The sequence below is a fragment of the Aplidium turbinatum genome, chromosome 4 (assembly GCF_918807975.1).
Source record: "Aplidium turbinatum chromosome 4, kaAplTurb1.1, whole genome shotgun sequence".
In the NCBI taxonomy this organism is placed as follows: domain Eukaryota; kingdom Metazoa; phylum Chordata; class Ascidiacea; order Aplousobranchia; family Polyclinidae; genus Aplidium; species Aplidium turbinatum.
The window spans coordinates 13,470,534-13,488,723 of NC_137475.1; the positions used below are offsets into that span (position 1 = coordinate 13,470,534).

The 18,190-nt window shown below is 38.6% G+C and overlaps 1 protein-coding gene across 1 annotated transcript in view; it reads left to right on the forward strand.

Moving 5' to 3' along the window:
• The window catches only part of LOC145768775 (glucocorticoid-induced transcript 1 protein-like), a 30,281-nt gene extending 12,363 nt beyond the window's left edge, over positions 1-17,918 (forward strand). Inside the window, exons 3-11 of the mRNA XM_082580365.1 lie at positions 5,530-5,672; positions 7,784-7,888; positions 8,860-8,958; positions 9,622-9,768; positions 10,341-10,428; positions 11,800-11,940; positions 12,440-12,555; positions 13,858-13,972; positions 14,286-17,918. Of these exons, the coding sequence (XP_082436491.1) occupies positions 5,530-5,672; positions 7,784-7,888; positions 8,860-8,958; positions 9,622-9,768; positions 10,341-10,428; positions 11,800-11,940; positions 12,440-12,555; positions 13,858-13,971 (953 nt within the window). The 3' untranslated portion in view covers position 13,972; positions 14,286-17,918. The remainder of the gene's footprint in view (positions 1-5,529; positions 5,673-7,783; positions 7,889-8,859; positions 8,959-9,621; positions 9,769-10,340; positions 10,429-11,799; positions 11,941-12,439; positions 12,556-13,857; positions 13,973-14,285) is intronic.
• Positions 17,919-18,190: the final 272 nt, after the last annotated feature.

Sequence of the window (18,190 nt, forward strand, 5' to 3'; positions counted from 1 at the left end):
TGAAACAACCAAATGTGCTTCTGGTCGTGCTAACTTCCACACAGCGCTTCTCTTACGTCACTCGTTGACGGTCCCACGTCTGTGCTGTTCACTCGAGCCTTTGACCAATTCTTTGATTCTTTGTCACAGGTTTCCTTTCAGCGATCGTTGCGCTCAACGCTGAAAGGCTTTTTACCACGATGCGAGGATGGCATAGGAGCGTTGTATTGTTTTGCTTGACACAACAAAGCTTTTGCCATGGAATATTTGAAATATGCTTTATTTCTGAGTATTGAGTAGCGTCCTAAATTTCTTCTGTCACGCCATAAAACGAAAATCTTTCTTTTTAGAAGTGGTGATGATGCTTACTTGTATGCAGTTATGAAAAGTAATGTGTAGTCTTCAAACTTTTACCCAAATCAATATCGCATGTATTTCGACGGCTTTGTGTTATCGCTTGCTTGGTGGCCGCGAAAATATAATGAAAATAGCTTGAGATAAACTTATTAATATTTTGATATGTTCCACTTTTTCAGTGTTTTTCGATTCTCTTAAGCTAAGTTTGTCTTGTGTATATACTTTAAATTATTATACAATTAACTGTTGATACTTTTTTTATCCTACAAAAATAATTCAGTTTAGTAAAATCTTGGGACCCAAGCAAATTGTGGTAATATTTTAAAAGCCATACAAGATTGCGTTGCAAATAAACAGCACTACAAAAGCAGTAAACCTTTTCTGAAAATAATATGTTTATCAAATCACTAATGAGATAGCTGTGCTCGCTTGTCAGTTAGATTTAGAAATCGAGGCATTACTTTGGTTAGCATAGCCGCATTTCGGCTTCAACTTCCAGCCGGTTTCGCTGTTTCGTTTTCAATGCACACATGGCGCTAAATCCAGTCTCACAAAGCCAAGTTGTTGCAAATGGAATCAGTTTTTAGCCACTAATTTTGAAACTGTTGGATACGGTACACTTTGTACATATGGATTATGGAAGCCGAAAAGTGGATGTTTGCAGAATCTTTGGGGTATTTGTCTTTGAAGGACGCAAAGAAATATACGACTTGCTGCTTCTGTCGTTATGTCCATAAACTGTTCTGTAACATGGTTGGGAAGTTGAGGCAGATCTTTTTCATTAAATGGATCAATTATCTAATCATTTTAGCTATTACAGTAGGTGTTAGAGATTCTCCATAGTAGTGCACAAACTTTTTGGCAAGCTGTTCCAGGTGTCCAATTATGTGTTTGCTTAATATCAACTTCCTTGCCACAAATATATTGCGTTAGCTGAGAAAACATATCGTACTCATTTCTGGTGGCATAACTTTTCCAGAGTATGAGTTTTTTGTGGTAAGCAAAAGTTTTACGGCGTGATCAATCATCGTAAAACCATTGCCTTGCATAGATAAATTTAGAGAATTCAGAGAGTCAAATATATCGGCAAGGTAAGCAATTTTTGCGTTGAAAACTTCTCGGCTAATCCCACATCGTTCTGTTGCCTCAGGAAGATAGCAATCTCCTCCCGCAAAACACAAACTCGCTTCAGGACACGACCTTGTGACAACCATCGTCCTTCCGTGTGCAGCAGCAATGCTTGATAATCAGAATCCATGTCAGTTAGGGTGGCTCTTAAAATTGAGTTTTTGAATTTTGCTTGGGACACCCTTTCAAATGGTGAGGTTGTCAGAAAAAATAACTCTTGCAAATTTTTTTTTAATTTGAAGTTGATTTAGAGGTGGCCCTCCCCCCCTAAAGTTCTGTGCCCTCCCTCGAAATACCAAATCTGCGTATCTCGAAAACCAATTGAGCTAGAGATACAGTTTTTGTGTTAAAAGATGCAGAAAACATGGTTTTCTATCTGCTTTTTGAACATTGAATGCATCTATCTTGAGTAGAAAAGCAGTTATTTAGAAAAAACGCCTTTGACCAAATCTTGATTTTACAACCTTTTTTGTGACCACGAAACCGTCTACAAAATTTCGTTTTTTTGTCTTAATTTTTGCACCTTAGAGGGAACACTGGTAACGATATTCATATCAAAATGTAATTCTGGTCAGTATCATACTGGAAGAAGCGATATTATCGACAATATTTCACATATTGCCTTGCGCATCGTGACAGGATGTCTGCGACCTACACCATTGGACAATTTCCCTGTCCTTGCAGGCAACCAACCAGCTGAGTTTCGTCGCGAAGAAGCCATCCTGTCTCTTTCTCGCCGCACTACGAACCCCAACCACTTGCTCCACTCAAATCTCTACGAGTCTGTGAGCGAGCAATCGAGCATCCTCGGCAACTGAAATCGAGACACCCATTTGTATGTGACGCACAACTTCTGATGAAAACCGCTGAAGACCAATCCATCAGCGCGGCTACCTGGGAGAACAACAAATGGAGCTCAGAGTGGAAGAAGAACTCCTCAAGACTCTAAAGTTGTATCTCCGACACCAGCCCCCATCCAACCGGAATGCATAATTTGCCAAGGAAGGCCTGGGTGCGGCTCAACCGCCTGCGTACTGGGCTAGCCTACTGGAGTCAGACTATTTCGCACCAACATGCACAAATTGGGGATGGCTCCATCCGCAATCTGTGAGTGTGGCAAAGAGGAACAAACCACAGACCACACCATCTGTAACTGCGCCAAATGGTGTGCGTGGTCTGCTTGAACTGGATGACGAATCAATGGACGAATCAAAGGATTGCTGCTCGACACCTGCTCAAGCATCTAAACCGCATCGCCACTGCCCAAGAGTGGTAAAAGACAGAGCCCTTGACCCCTGGAGTAACAAAGAAGGTTTAAACGAAGAAGAATAGACAATATTGTTCTTGTTGGAATTTGGAAACAGTTTTCTGTGTTCAGTAACAACTTGCAAAAGAAACTGAAGTTGGTACTCATCTTCAGTTAAGATTTTGTTAAAATCCTGGATTAGACTTAGAGCAACTCCTCTCTCTGCTCTGTCATTGACTACTGAAAGTCCCTTTGCCATGTGTAAAGCTTGAATAAATGCACCATCTTCAGTCCAATGAGCAGGATCCTTTGAAAGTATAATTATTGCTTCATCTTCACCCAACAGCTGAAGAAGCCATTTTGAATTAGAGGTGCAATACTGTTCTAGACCCTTATTGCTAAGAAACGCATCTACTTTGATGCTTGGTCTCCTTGGTGGACGTTCTCCTGTTTCATCTAACATGGTTGCCACCATTAGCTTTTTACTTTCCACAGACAATCGAGAGTCAAACAAGGCTAGTCCAACCATTTCTTCGGACAGATACCATAAATGCACACCAAGCTTTTTGCATAAATCGCCTTTGCCATCCAACAAGTGCGATGCATAGCACCTGAAGCTTGAAAGCGGATTCCACGCTCAGGAGTTTCTCCAAGGAATATGATACAAAACGGGCATTTTAGCTATGCATGAATGCATAAAAGTTTAGGAATACTTATTTCGTTTATTGCTTTACCAGTTTTACCGGTTAGTTTATGAACTTTGTTTATTGAATAGCTTGGGCCACAATACTTGTTTAGCACTGTTTTGTGCTAGAATACCGAAAACAGGTTTTTTCTAAATAACTGCTTTTCTACTCAAGATAGACGCAATCACTGTTCACAAAGCATATAGGAAATCATGCTTTCTGCATCTTTTGACACAAAAACCGTATCTCTAGCTCAAGCAGTTTTTGAGATATGCAGATTTGGTATTTTGGAGGAGGGAGCAAAACTTTAGGGGGGAGGGCCACCTCTAAATCAATTTCAAATTCAAAAATTTTTTGCAGGAGTTATTTTTTCTGACAACCTCACCTTTTAAAAGGGTGTCCCACACAAAATTCAAATTTTTTTCATTTTTTGCCAAATAAGAGCCACCCTAATGTCAGTGCACAAAGACGAAAACAAACGCCGATTTAGTGCCTTGCTTTGGTGAAGTTTACACACTTCACATTTTCACAACATCATTTAACACTTCGTGCAGCTCTTGAGACAGCTTTTTTGCAGCAAGGGCCCCTCTGTGGAGAAAGCAATGAGTCCATACCTTTAATAGTGGGTTTACATTTAATAATAATAACAATAATAAACACGAAAACTGTTAAAAGTTTTTATACAGTAGGCTACTACGAACATGCTACAAAGCTTTCCCATGTCTCGACATTAAACGCTTCATGACTTCACGCCATTGGTCTGGCGCTGCAGGGAGTTGACTCCCGGTCTTTTACTACAAAAAAACTGTCCAACTTATCGCAGGGTAATGCGTAATTTTGTAACGTGCTAACCACCAAAGAAAAAAGATGTTGCTCTTTGAATTAACTGTTTACGTGGTGGTGGCTGACTGGCTGAGGCTGCTCACAACTTAGTTTTCCTGTAAAAGGTCACAAGGTAAAACTTATCTAAAATGTCTATAAATACTAGCCTAGTTCATTGCTTCCAAATCAAAAACCATATTTCTATACCGGTAACAAATCAGGGCGTGGTGTTGGTACTATTTTTTGGAATCAGTCCTTAAACATTGCAGAGTTGAGTTGTTTGGTCCACTGCTCCAGCTTTAGTACCACTTGTTTTAGAATAAAAGAGACGGATAAACATTGAGTCGTCAGGTTGCTTTTTGCGTTTTTTTTTTTCAGTGAGCCTTTTTTGCACCAATTACGTGTCAAAAATCTAGATCTTTGCCTTGCGATTAAATTGATTTTTATCAGGTTTCTATCTCATACGCGCTCTGATACCAACCTTTATTTAATGGAAATCTGTGCCGTGCTCTCATTAATCATACGAACAACATATGCTTGCTGGTTAATACAGTACTAACCTATACAAAGTCCAATACACAGACTTCGCTTCGAGAAAGAGCGCGATTGCGAGTTGTGAGTAGTCCAGCTCACCGTATGCCTTTGCGTAAATCTTTTCCCCGCCCAACAAATCATCCTTTTTTTGAAATTGGTTCAGCGTCGGAGAGCGTTAATGTCGAAAAGGGATGATTTGCTGCCTAGGTTGATCAATGTATGCAGGGAAACAAGGAAATCAAACTTTAGAAAAAAGAATAAACAGTCAACGAACTGTGGTGTTCAAAATACAGAAGGCGAGAGGTAAAATTTCAAACAACCGTAGTGGACGATTTGCTTACGTGTTAGTTTGGAAAATGTGTTTGCTTATTTTTGTAATCTATTTACTATGTCTGTGCAGTGTGTATGTGCCTGTAGTGTACATGGAAAGAAAAATGTTTAACTATAAAAAGTTTCCGCTCGTCTAGCTTTAATGTCAAAACAAACACTTTTGCATTTTTTATTTACCGCTGTGCCCACCAGCCTCTCTTTACAAGAAACCACACCTCAATATTCACAATGGTAAAGCTTCACTTGCATTTTCAAAAATAAATATGCACACGCATAAAACTTGGTCTTTTGTGGCCGACTAGTTAGTAACATATAGGCTACTGAGTAACGCTGCATCATCTCAACTTAATTCCTTGTTTCATTTTAATGCACCAATGCAATAATGACTGAGATCAGTTTTGGTATTTCACAAGTGCAACATGTTGAAAATTTATATTTTATATTTAGTTTCCAGCAGACGAAGTCCTTCCCCGAGCATAAGAAGAACTTCCTCGTTAGATACAATCGCTGGACCGTACTTGACTGGTCAGTGGCCCAGGGACATTGCACTGACCAACCACCAGCATGCAATGCGAGACAAATCAACTCAGGTCAGTTGGACAACAACTTTCTGTTATGTAAGTGAACGTTACACAATAATACACATGTTAGTATAAATTAATGTACCCACTGGCTTGAAGGTGTCTTTTTCAAAGCGTCTAGCGACGTTGAAATGATGTAAGGAAGTCAGCTTTGTTGACTATGTAGTTGCAGTTTTGGTGTCACAACCAACCAGCACACAAGCATAAATCTTTGTCGTAATAAGATCCACAAAAATCAGCATTGTGCTGTGATGATTCCACGCATTAATTCGCTCATTTTGGGTTTTTATTTATACAGACTAGTTCATGCATAATTGAGCTCGTGATCTTGCAGCTTTGTGATCGTGACATTTCGTTTCAACCGTAACGGTAATTTTGTTCAGAAACACAGTAATACTATGGTTTTGGAAGTAACTTTTTTGCAAAACAAGGAGAATTTTAGGAATAGTCTGTTGTGAAGGCCCTGTCCGACAAATGGTATGAAGTTTTATTACCTTGAACGTGTACCACAAGCATCCAATCACAGATTTTTCATTAATTACTTGCAACGCGTTAAAAATCAGTTACTTTTATCGATTGGTATGATTGTGTATCAATATGGTTGATTGATTTCGCTGCAGGTGATTATTGTTTTGTTTTCATGCTGGGAGAAAACAAGTAATTTATCGTTCCTTATCTGGGTTTCCAATTTGAACCAGTCAGCAATTTAACCCTTTTTACGTCGATTCAATGTCTCTCACTGATTTTCTGGCTGTTGAGAACCACTGCGGAGACAAAGTAGGCCAGAAACAGCTGTCTGTCATGAGTTTTACCACAGTCGACTGCAGTGCAACTTTTTATGATTTTTTCTGAAAAAAAAGTTTTACTTTTGAGTCTACCTTATTAACGAATAATGTTAAATGCTAATGTAATAATGTTAATAATGTGAAGTTTTGTGAAAGAAAGAAGTTAATGTGAAAGAAGGTGAAGTTTCTGGATTGATCTACCAAGTTCCGTGTCATGACTGTGATTTAATCTACATTGGACAGACAAAACGTGACCTTAAATCTAGAATCAACGAGCACCAAAGAGCTATTAAATTTCAACGTCCGGAGCATTCCGCTCTTTGCAAACATTCTATAAATTCAGACCATAAAATTACTTGGACCAACGCTACCATTCTTAAAACTGAAAAGGATTACACAAAAAGATTATTTACAGAAAAGTGGTACATAAACCAGAAAGCACAACATGCTCTCAACCAGAAAGATGGTCAGAATTTTCCCTCTGTGTACAAAAAATTACTTTAACTTTAACTTCACCTTTTCCATTCTCAGTGCGTCTTCTCTATCATTGTTATTGCCAATTCCCTTGGTTTCTGTCTTGTCTGATGACTTTTCAATGTTTCTTGACGGTGGCCCAATAGATAGATAAATTTACGCTGTTGGAAAGCAGCCTACTGGTTTTAGGCATTCACTGCATTCAGTTTAACCTCTAGGTATCTTGTTGCGTGTTTTAATTCTGATTCTTGCTGCTTACTTTATTCATTTTATCAGTACGTTTTTGTGTTGTGCCATCGTTGCTGAACAGGTTGTGTTAACCTGTTTTAGCCACCTTGATAAAGTCAGTCGTGCTGACTGACGAAACGTCGGAAATACAAAAGCTAGTTATCATCTTTAACATCAGGAGGTAACCTAGTAAATAGTCACCAGAAGAACGCAAATTACTTTTATAATGTTAATAATGTTAAAGCTAATGTTAAGTAGGCCTTCTTGTTGTTAATGCCATTCCTTTCCTTCGTTTAATGTCATCAAAAAACAGGGCAATCTGGCATACAGCAATCTTCTTTACGACCGACAATTGCAGTATTTCTTGAGTGGTCATGGGTCTTCTGTTTGTTTTTTGTGCAAACATCAAGGCGAACGCGATGTTTGTGTTAAAAAGAAACCAACTGTGAAAGAACCAGTTTGCGAGATGTGCAACTGTACTGACATGCACGCCAGTCCAAAAGTTTATCTGTTTATTCATAATTCAAATCTTTGATTAAATTTCCACTTACACCTTGTTGCGAAGTGGACTTGTTTTCAAACAAAACCCCACGCGATGTTGAAACAGTGTAAAATAATGGCTTTTGTTTGCAGACTCCTGATTGGAGCACTGAAAACATCAGCCAACAATCGCTGCAGATTAAACCAACCAACAAGAGCGGACGGTCTTCTGCGATCGGCGACCCGGACTTCAAACAGGTAAAGAACAGCTGCTGTTTGGTTTAATGCTATGGTTTAACAAAGCGTAAAATGTTGCCTGCGAGCATAGCAGGAACTAAGTTAAAATAACCGTGTCTTATCCATAGAATCAACATTGTACGTTTTCTAGTCTCGATAATAAATGAGTGATTCATTTACTAATATTTGTGCTGTTATCTGCCATAGTAGATAACCTTTAGCGTGTCATGACCGAAATTGACCGAAGCTGAACAGTGAACACCCAAACTTTTTAGTCCGAATCCAATGTCTTATTACTGCACTAAGCCATTCTCGTACCGAAATAAACAATCTTGGCTGTCTAAGGTTGTCGCTCATCGTTTCATGTTATGCTTATTGATCTCAAAGCGAACAATGTTATTGATCCAGTAACAAAGTTTTTTACGAGCTTTCGTTGTGAGAATGCTGCCTTGATGCAATTGCTTGATATTTGTTTTGTCAAGATTGAACAAATAAATCAAATTCAGAAGTTTGAACCTAACTTGAAACAATTCACTGGTTGGAAGAAAACGTAGCGACCTAAATACACAGGCTTTGCCAACATGCGAACCTATAGTTATGCCTGGAGGCCGATACAATTTATATCTCTTTGAAACTTTTAAAACTATCAAGTGTGAAAGATTTGATAGATTGTCAAAAAACTATTAAGTGTGCTACTGTGCTCAGTGAATCTCAAATCACTGCAAAACTCCTGCGGTAATTTCACTTTTGAAAAACAACAAATCGTACCCAAACAGCAGAATCTGTCATTTTTGCATTGATATAACGTATGCAGACGTTAAATCAATGTAAAAATGACAGATTTTTCCACCTGGGTCTATAGGTCGCCATGGATGAAAACTACTTAATACTTATTATGCCAACCTAATTTCATCAAACAACTTCGACGTTCGGTCTCCCAGAACTCATCTGAGCGATTGGCATGCTTCAATTATGTTTATCTCGCCTTCTAGATGCGCAAGCAGTTGCGGACGATAGCGAAGCGACACAACGACAAGAAAGAACGATCACCCCCAGTCCATGGTAACCACTCTGCTTTACATCAAATACCTGTGAGTATGATTGGTGCTTTGTGGTAGATCTGGTCTAAAGTGGTAGTTCTTTTTGGTAAGCTCACAGTCTAGAAATGTGATGTGTTGATTCGATGCAAAGGTTTTATTGAAGTTGCAAAGTTACTTGCTGCGCTTTACAAAGCTCACATTATCTTATCCATATCAGGTTTTGGTGCCCTTAGTTATACTTTAAAATTATTCTTTAATTCATCATATGATTTTCCGCAATCTGTGAGGCTTAAGGTTTTTTGAACTGTTAGATATCAAAACCGAAAAAGGCAAACAAGTTATTATACCAAACGACTCTTTTCACAACTGAATATTTCAGTTTTTGAACTGTCTTCAAATAACAAAACATGAAGACTAGTATTAATTTAATTGCTTTACCAGTTACTTTTATTTTATTTTCGTTTTAAAAAAAGCAAAAATTAGTTGCTGCACTCTCAGCAACAGATCATGCGTCGAAGTTTTATAATTAACAGCGATGAGTTTTTCATTGCAGGACGACTTATTTCGATTCAGTCAACAAATCAATTCTTTTTTACACTGATCAAACGTCTGCAGAAATTGAATCAATGTGAAAAAGGCCCGGTTTGCCGCCGGGCAAGCAATCTTTCTAAACTTTGCTTTGACAACCTCACTGACAAGCTAACTGTATCATAGACTCCGCAGCCTCGGTCTACACCAATACCGATAGGAAGTCAAGCATTCGGTAGGATACCTCGCCGTCAAAATAGCACCGAAGCTCTCAACAAGGAAATTGAGCTTATCAGCAACAATGGAACCGGAACAACAGGAAATGAAAACAGGGTAAGCTGAACTTATGGTTTGAGTCTACTCAACCAGACAACAACTGGTACATGGATTCCGCTCTTGCACGTACAGCTTGTTTCGTCCTATTGCAGCTGATGAATTCTATTTTATGCTAGTTCATCTTATAGAGACTGGATTATACATGTAAAATGTTAGGAGTTGACCATGTGGCTTTGCTAAACTGAAGTAACTTTTTACATGGTCTTACTTTTCAATTTGTCGTTCAAAGTTTTTTAATGAAAGTGCGGATGCCACTTGCACAACTTTATGTTTGTTGTGCTTACGGCTGACCACAGTTGATTTTTAAACCATCGTTAAGTTTAGGAAGGTAATGAGTTACAGATGTTAAATCTAACTATATATAGAATGTTGCAATACAATGCCAACCAAACTTAAAGCGACATGAATTACTGACTTTTGATAATAATTTGTATGTGGTCAAGACGCTCACTTTGAAAGCGATATTTTACTCCAAAAAATCTATGTGACATGTTAGCGTTCACCTGTTTACTATCGATATGCAATGAAACCGCACCGCTGCGCGTCATTTCATTCTTGAATCTTGGCAGCATTTCCAGGGAATTACGCCACCTGACGGTCACCGAGCTCCACTTCCAAGAAGCAGCACAAGGACAATGGAGACTCAAACCCCACAAGGTTAAAAACTGCATTTGATATTTTGCTAGTCATAACTGCTCAAGAAAGTAATACTAAACATTCACCAGGGATAACTTAACTATCAAGCCTACTTAAAAAAACTGGTTGCTTGTTGCATTGCTCGGTTCTCTTATTGATTTGTATGACCACACGACATGTGGCGCCGAGAGTTGGGAGAGCATATATGAACAATGAATTTAGCTAATTTTAATAAAAACAGTGCAATTAAAGATCGTATTAGATACTTCCAATCGTGTTCAAACAACAAATCCTCATTGGAGTCCTTCGAAATTGTTCTTATGTGTTTGTCCGAGTTCGACACCAAGATTCACGAGGCATTGATAATCAAATCTTTCAACCCAGGGCTCAACAGGCAATTATTTGCTGGCGGAGCCTCCTGTCTTAACAGTTTTTGATTGATTTGTCACGTCTTGTGCTTCTCGTATGGTTGGTTTGGTTTTGAATCTTTATCCTCGTACGGACAAAGCCCTATTGGGTTATTCCTGGTAGTTTCACATACTTGTAGAAGCTTTTGACGCGAGGCCGGTTGCCGAGATTGACGGAGTGAAGTTTCCTATTGTTGTATATATAATATATATATATTTTTTTTATTGGCTTGGAAAGGGCTGTATGACTAGCCGAAAACGTTCGCTTATTGTTTTTGTAATGTTAGATGTAGTGTTGTTGCTGAGTTATGGTCTTATAGCAATTTAAATAATGGTGAGATTAAAAGTAGCTTATTGAATTTTTTGTAAAGGTATCGGTAGGCTATACAAGCCGTTTAGCTCCCTTCTGTTACTGCTGTGCTGGGTTGAATTAAAACAAGTCAAGTTTTTTCTAGCACAACCATAAATAACCGACCAACAGATGGCAGTACTCAAACTTAGTGGTAGTAGATACCATGTAAGGGAGTAGCTGCGAAACATTGACATGGTTATCGAATTGAACAAACGCAGTTGAATTTTATGTATTTGAAATAGTGTAAAAAACGCAAAAAAAAATGCTGCCGATTTTTCGTGCATTGTCGTTCCAATCGGGTGGCAATTATTGTGTTTTTTAAATTAATGATGAGTTATCCTGCAAGTTTCTTCGTTTTCTTTCTGTGATGTGTCATTTGCTGTTAAACAGGTAATTTTGACCCCTAAATAAAATCACTTGTGCTAACTGATAAAACATCGGAAATAAAGTTGGCTATCATTTTCAAGGTAGCCAAGCCCTGCAGTCACGAGAAGAACACGAGCAAATACTTTCTACAATATAAAACGAAATGTTCTATTGAATTCTTTGAAAGTTAAAAATTTCTTGAGAGTGTAGTTTTAGTATATGATATTGCTGATGTTGAAATTACTTATGATGATGATGTCATGGTAGATATCCACGTCGAGTTGGAATTACCACGAGCGGATACAGAAGGCACGCACTCTCCTCTGTCGTCGCCAGGTGTCACCGAACAACAACAAACAGTGCCTGCTTCCAATGCACTGCGGAATACTGCAGAGCTTGAAATCAAAGGTAGTTACTTGTATGACGACCGTTGTTTCCTTGCTGCTCACTTTCCTTAAGCTCAGACAGTTTCGATTTACAAATATTACCGATGTTATGGATTGACGCACGAACTTGTGCTGACCAGTGACCAGCACACATGATATACATCTACAAACCTTGTATCAACGTAAAAATGACTTAATTTGCTCTCTAGGATTGCACTTACTGAAATTTTAAAAGGTACTCCAGTATCAGCAATTAGGATAATGGTGACTGAAATTGTTTTCCACAAAGAATACTAGCGTGACAATTTGATTAGTTTGTTGTAGATATTATTTGATCTTTGTTTAACACTGTGATGTAAAAGAACAGTGTTTTATATGGCTATAAACTTAGAATGTTTACTTATTTGTTGTATTTTTTATTTTTTATGAAGATTGTCAAGGTTCTGATGTTAAACGCATGTTAAACGCCATCGGTTGTACGTCATTAAGTTTCAGAAACCTAAAAAATCTGTATCTTTCAGATGCTGGCATCAGCCCTGGTCCGAAATACGCATCCAGCCCACGACCTAACAACAGCTACATGTTCAAACGTGAGCCTCCTGAAGGTGCAGAGAATGTGAAGCCTTTCAAGGAACAGGTGGGGATTTTGTAATGGGAAGCGTGTCCACTGTCCATACTGCTTTTGAATTTATCTCAACTGACATGGTCAGACATTCCGTTCGATTAAATTCATGCAAAGTTGAACGGAAAGAGACTGTTTTTGGCAAACGTCAATCAGCTTAGTATAACTGCCTCTTGCCCTCACACCGCGTCAACTTACCACTCGGCTGCATAGTCGAGTGGTGAGAACCCTGGAACGGCAATCGAAAGAGCATGCGGCTGTGTCTTTGGCAGGACACTTAAAGGCATGCCTGAAGGTGGACACGAAGATTGGCTTCCTAGTCTTCCCGTCCACTTAATCTAAATCTTCAACCACCAGGTGTAAACCTGGATACGACAAGCAAACTTACCACTCGGTTATAACACTGCCCTGGCATGGCATGTACGCTGCCTGCGTTTTGGCACGGCACGCATCAAATGCTTACTAAAAATGTGCGACTTCTTTATATCTTCAGTTAAATTGTTATGCGCACGTGGTGGTTCAGACAACTCTGTGAACTACAGTCGGTGTTGTGACATAGTTGAAGATTTGAAGAACCTTGTACTGTATTACCTTTTTTTTGTATTCGACCAGAGAATGAAACGTTACTTTGTTAAATAAAAATGCACTCCATAGAAGAGATCGTTTAAGGATTCAACCACTGCATGGGTTTCTAATTTGTTGGGACTCGTTTTTATATTGTTAAAAGCACTTTCAGTTCACCGTTTCACCGTTTCAGTGTCACCACCTTCAAATTCACCGTTTAGAGTGGAATTTACACGTTATTAAGTTTAATCGACGATTTGTATAGTCCTGGTTGGTGTGGTTGTGCAGCTGATTACTTAGAATCGCATTGCGTTTAATTTCAATAGATAAATATTGGTCACTTGACAGTGTCGCTTTACATACAAACTGATACTTTGCAACGTAAACCTTTTCAGTGAACAAAATCTCTCCTGTTTGCATTGATTCCACGTCTGCAGATGTTAAATCAATGTTAAAAGAATGGATTTTGCTTGCTGTGTTGTAAGCTGGGTCTGCGTCAGTAGTTCAAAGTCTCTACTAGCTTGTGTACAAGATTCAGTCAGGTCAGAATTTATAATTTTAAGGTTTTTTTTAACGCGCCGGTAAATTTGGCCACACAACTATACCGGTTTCTGAATTAAAGGTCATGGTTGCTCGGTGTAAGCATGAGCATCTCGCAAAAATCAGTGCTAGAGAGAGCAACTGTTTGTTTATATGTTATGCATAAAATCGCCGAGTTGTAGCATGCAAACTGAGAATGCTTATTTTCTTTAGGACACTCAGCAACATGTCTTGCCGTGTTGCCCTGATGTGAAAAAAATTAACTTTAACAAGTCGACGTCATCCGCCTTTACCCCTCTCCCTTCCAAGCTGATGCAAGTCACATAAGGTGGGTAGCTCGTTTTCTTCCAGCCAACAAAAGATGCTATTTTTACACGGTTTCAACTTATGTTTCAAGTTGTGTTATGTTATGGTTAGGATTTTAGCCGTCGTCATTTCCTGCATAGTAAACTGTCTACGCATTTGTGTGTTAGTTTTTAACAACATGACTAGCAACAGATGATTTATGTTGCCTACCATGACAACAGTTGCATTTCAAAAATGTACCCGCTTATTCGATTCTTTAGAAGAAATAGGTTTGATGTCATCGCTGTGCGTCATATACGTTATGCGCTCTGATTGGTGAACGTGATTTGTTTCAGGGGACTCAGTTTCCGCGCTTAGTTCAGACCAGAGCGGCGCCGATACTCTGCATTTTTAATACGGCAGCCTTACATCACTCAACGGAGAAACAACCGCAAAGCTCGACGCCCTTGCCGTCCGCAAAGCAATGTATACGGAGGTTTTGCCTTATTCCTTGTCTTGTCATGTCACTAGCGCAGCGAGAACTGATTTTTCTGAACCTTGTATTTGTTTTCTTATTTGATTTTTTGCCTCTCAGTTACATGGAGTGTGCTTCTATGAACTTGACCGTTATCACCAGCAAGATGAATGGCAAGATGGCATCTCGCTTGTAATTGAACCTGCACATTTTGCCTTGTGTGTGCCGTGTATCTTCAAAGCGTTGTTTTATTTCGTGTATATACGCTATAATAACACACCTATGTTGAGGTTTCTCATGTTTTGTATCCATACATATTTGGCAGCCGAGACCAAATGACATGTTCATGACAGCCCAGCCTGCACATTTTCTTGGTTTCTCTGAATTCCTCTCTCTCTGAACGATATTAGATTTTTGTTGACAACAAATTGTTCGATTTTGAAGTGGCAGGCTATTAAGTGTTGTATGTTTCACATGATAAGTTTGTTTTTTTGCTGGGTATTTCAATACCTTTGTAATGTTTCTTGGTCGCTCAAGTCGCTCACACTTGGTCGCTTAAGTCTATTTCGAGTGTTATGGATCGTACGAGTAAGTGGCGTCTTGTACAGTATACAATTATACACGTTTTAGCGGTTGCTGTCTGCGTTGCTCGTTCATATCATTTCATCAGAGTTTGGCAGCACCATAGTTGCATTATCATCGTTTTTATTTGTCGAAACATATGCGTAAGGGCGACCTATAGCGACAAGTTGTTGATGCACAAGTTCAATTGCACAAAAGTTTTGTTGTCATCGACCCCACTTTGTCCTTTCAACGCTTTTTTATCCGATCGCCTCTTTGGCGAACGTTTGTTCAATGAAAGATAAACTTTTCATTTGAATTTATTGAAGAGTGACTCGACTTAAAACTTTGCACCTGAATTCTCACCCCAATGTAGGTTTGGTTGCATGGTATCTCCAAATTTCATTAAGCGCCCTTAAAAAACTACCTTTACATGAAAATTGTGACTCATCCGGCGTGACAAAAGTTGTTATTTTGGTTAAACCCCTGCCAGAAAATTCTGTTGATTTACAATCTACAGACGTTGAATCAACGAAAAAAAATTACAAGCTGGGTTATGGTGTCGTGTGACGTGATTCCTGTGCACAACAAGATAGGTGTTCAGAAAGAAGCTTGTTTCCAAACAGCAAATCAGCCGTTTTTTACCTTGACTCAACAGATGTGGAATCACGCTTTTGTGTAGTTACATGATCTTTAGCTGCTGTTCGAATTTTTAAGATATACCTTTTCACTTTTAAAAATTTCTGCAAAGCGCATTGTTATGGTTTATGTCACAATGCAAAATGATAGAGCGGTATCAGCCCTCCTGACCTAACTTGTAAAATTTGTTCTTCTTGCATTGATTTAACGTTTGGTTGGGAAGACTCGTGTGTGTTGGCAAACATATCTGGATTTTTGTCCCCTTGATCTTAAGCTACGACTTTTTTTCTGCGCCGTTCCGCATTGCAATGAGTTTGCAACTCGGCTGGAGTTTTTCTGATCTTGTAGAGAAGTTGTTTATTTTTAGAGACATTTACCTAATAGGGAAGAGTCCATTCAAAAAATCGTTGTAAAGTTTCCAAATATAGTTTTTTTTATGTTTGATGATATGTTTTATGAATGAAAAAAAACAACTAAATTTTAGCTCATCCCAGCATTGATTGATGTTAGCATTTTGACATCTCACTATCGTGGCTTTTGCAAGGTAGGTACCCAGACAGCAATGCAATCCGTTTTTACATTGATTCAACGTCTGCAGACGTTGAATCAATCTAAGAACGATTGCTTTGCCCTCTTGGTAAAGTTGTGTAAAGTATTGCACGGTTTTGTTTCATGTGGGATTTTGATTGATCCAACCCCATTCCAAATACATTTTCCAATAATGTTTTTCATAAACTTGCTGTTTTTAACATTGGTTTAATTTCTGCTCTACGTCGGTGCATTTGCGAACCAACGTCATGTTTTCGACAGAACTATTTCCAGTTTGAATTTTAGGCTTAAAGTTGCCCTTCCACCAAAAAAAACAAGTCAATTTTGCATCGATCTTAGTGTAGAATCAATGTAAAATGAGTTATTTTTCTGGCTGGTTTGAGTGTTTTTTCGCTGTTTAGTATTTTTTTATTGAACATCCCATTGTCGTCATGGAGACTCTGCAGTCTGCATCGTCACAACAGTTTATTTCATTTGTCGCCTAGATGCAAACAAAACATTTAACATTTCCCGCAAATGGCGAAGTGTGTTTAATTAATGCATCCTCGGTTATAGTAACCGATGACATCATTTGGACGTCATTCAGTAAACATACATGTAAAAACGGTATAAAACTATTAATACTACAAAAAGTGCTCAATGCTAAGCAAAAAAGCAAAGCAGAGCGAATTAAATCAAATATAGTAATAACTATATTTGATTTAAAAACGGTATATGTGTGTCGCACAGTGCAAGACAAGGAACAGTTACTTTTTGTTGAATGTTTTCGCCGTGAAAAGTTTAAATCCAAAAAATAAAAACACGCGTAACAAATTTTTCTTTTTTACAATGTTTCAACGTTGCTAGACTTTAAAAACGGCAACTTTTCTGTCAGATATGTTCACTGACCATAGTCACAAGTGGAGGAAGCAACAGTGCTAATGAACAACCACGTTAGCAAAATCCGTCTTCTCACATAGACTAAACGCATGAAGAATATAGAAAAGCTGGAGAATAGTTGACGTGGAGAAATTAAACTTTACGCCGTTGTGTCAGACCAAGATTTGTATTCTAGAGTTTGATAGATTTTTGTGGTGGAACTTGTCAATTGATATCTTGTGAGGTTCCAGAAAACGTATTTTAATATTTACGTTCATTTTACGTCTCTTGTTTAATAAACAGAAACAAGATTGATTTCATCCAACCACATCCTACATTTTTTGTTTTCAAGTCACTTTACTTTGTTTTATGTTGACCGTTGTTGGACATTTCACGCGTTAAGTTGTTTTTGTTCCTGACTTTTTGTTTTTTTGGTGTTGACCTCGTTTTGTTACCGACATTCCTAAATGATGCATTTGGCGACTTTGAGGAAAGCGTTCTTTATCTGCTGATCTATGCTAAATTGCCTGGCAGCGAAGATCCAGGTTTCACATTGGTACATAACTGAGTAGGAGGCCAAGGCTTCACGCGTGGGCATGTTGACGTTTTGAATGCGCAGAACATCGAATTCTGTCAAAGCGACTTGAGTTGGTCATCTTTTTCGAGAAACTTGCAAATGGCTGTTTGCATGGTGCGTACTTTTTCGAGCGAAAGTGACTGACGTTTACAGCTCAATGATTACTTTTTCTCAAAAAGTGATTTTTGACTCAAAGATGCCGCTACTACCTCGTTCCATTATTTCATTTTAATAGATGTCAACTAACTGGTAAAGTAGAATTCACTAAATTTGGTGAGAAGATTTACTACCATTGTCAGCGTATATCGATAATAAACCACTTGTGCTACAAACTCATGCATTTTGTGACTTTCAGTTGGCAACTAGGTCGTCCTCTAAGAGCCTAACTGCCTGCGAGAAGTGTATCCCCACGTCTCTTCCTTTGACATCGACCTGAGTGTCTTGCAAAGACGCTTGTGTGAGAGTTTGATTGACATGAACCTGATGACGTACATTCATAGAGCACACGTGAGCTTGATAAGCCACCAAAGTTGTCCAGAAGCAAGTCAACACGGTTGGAGTCGATGACATGCTCCCAACAAAAATCAGTTGTTTTTTACGTT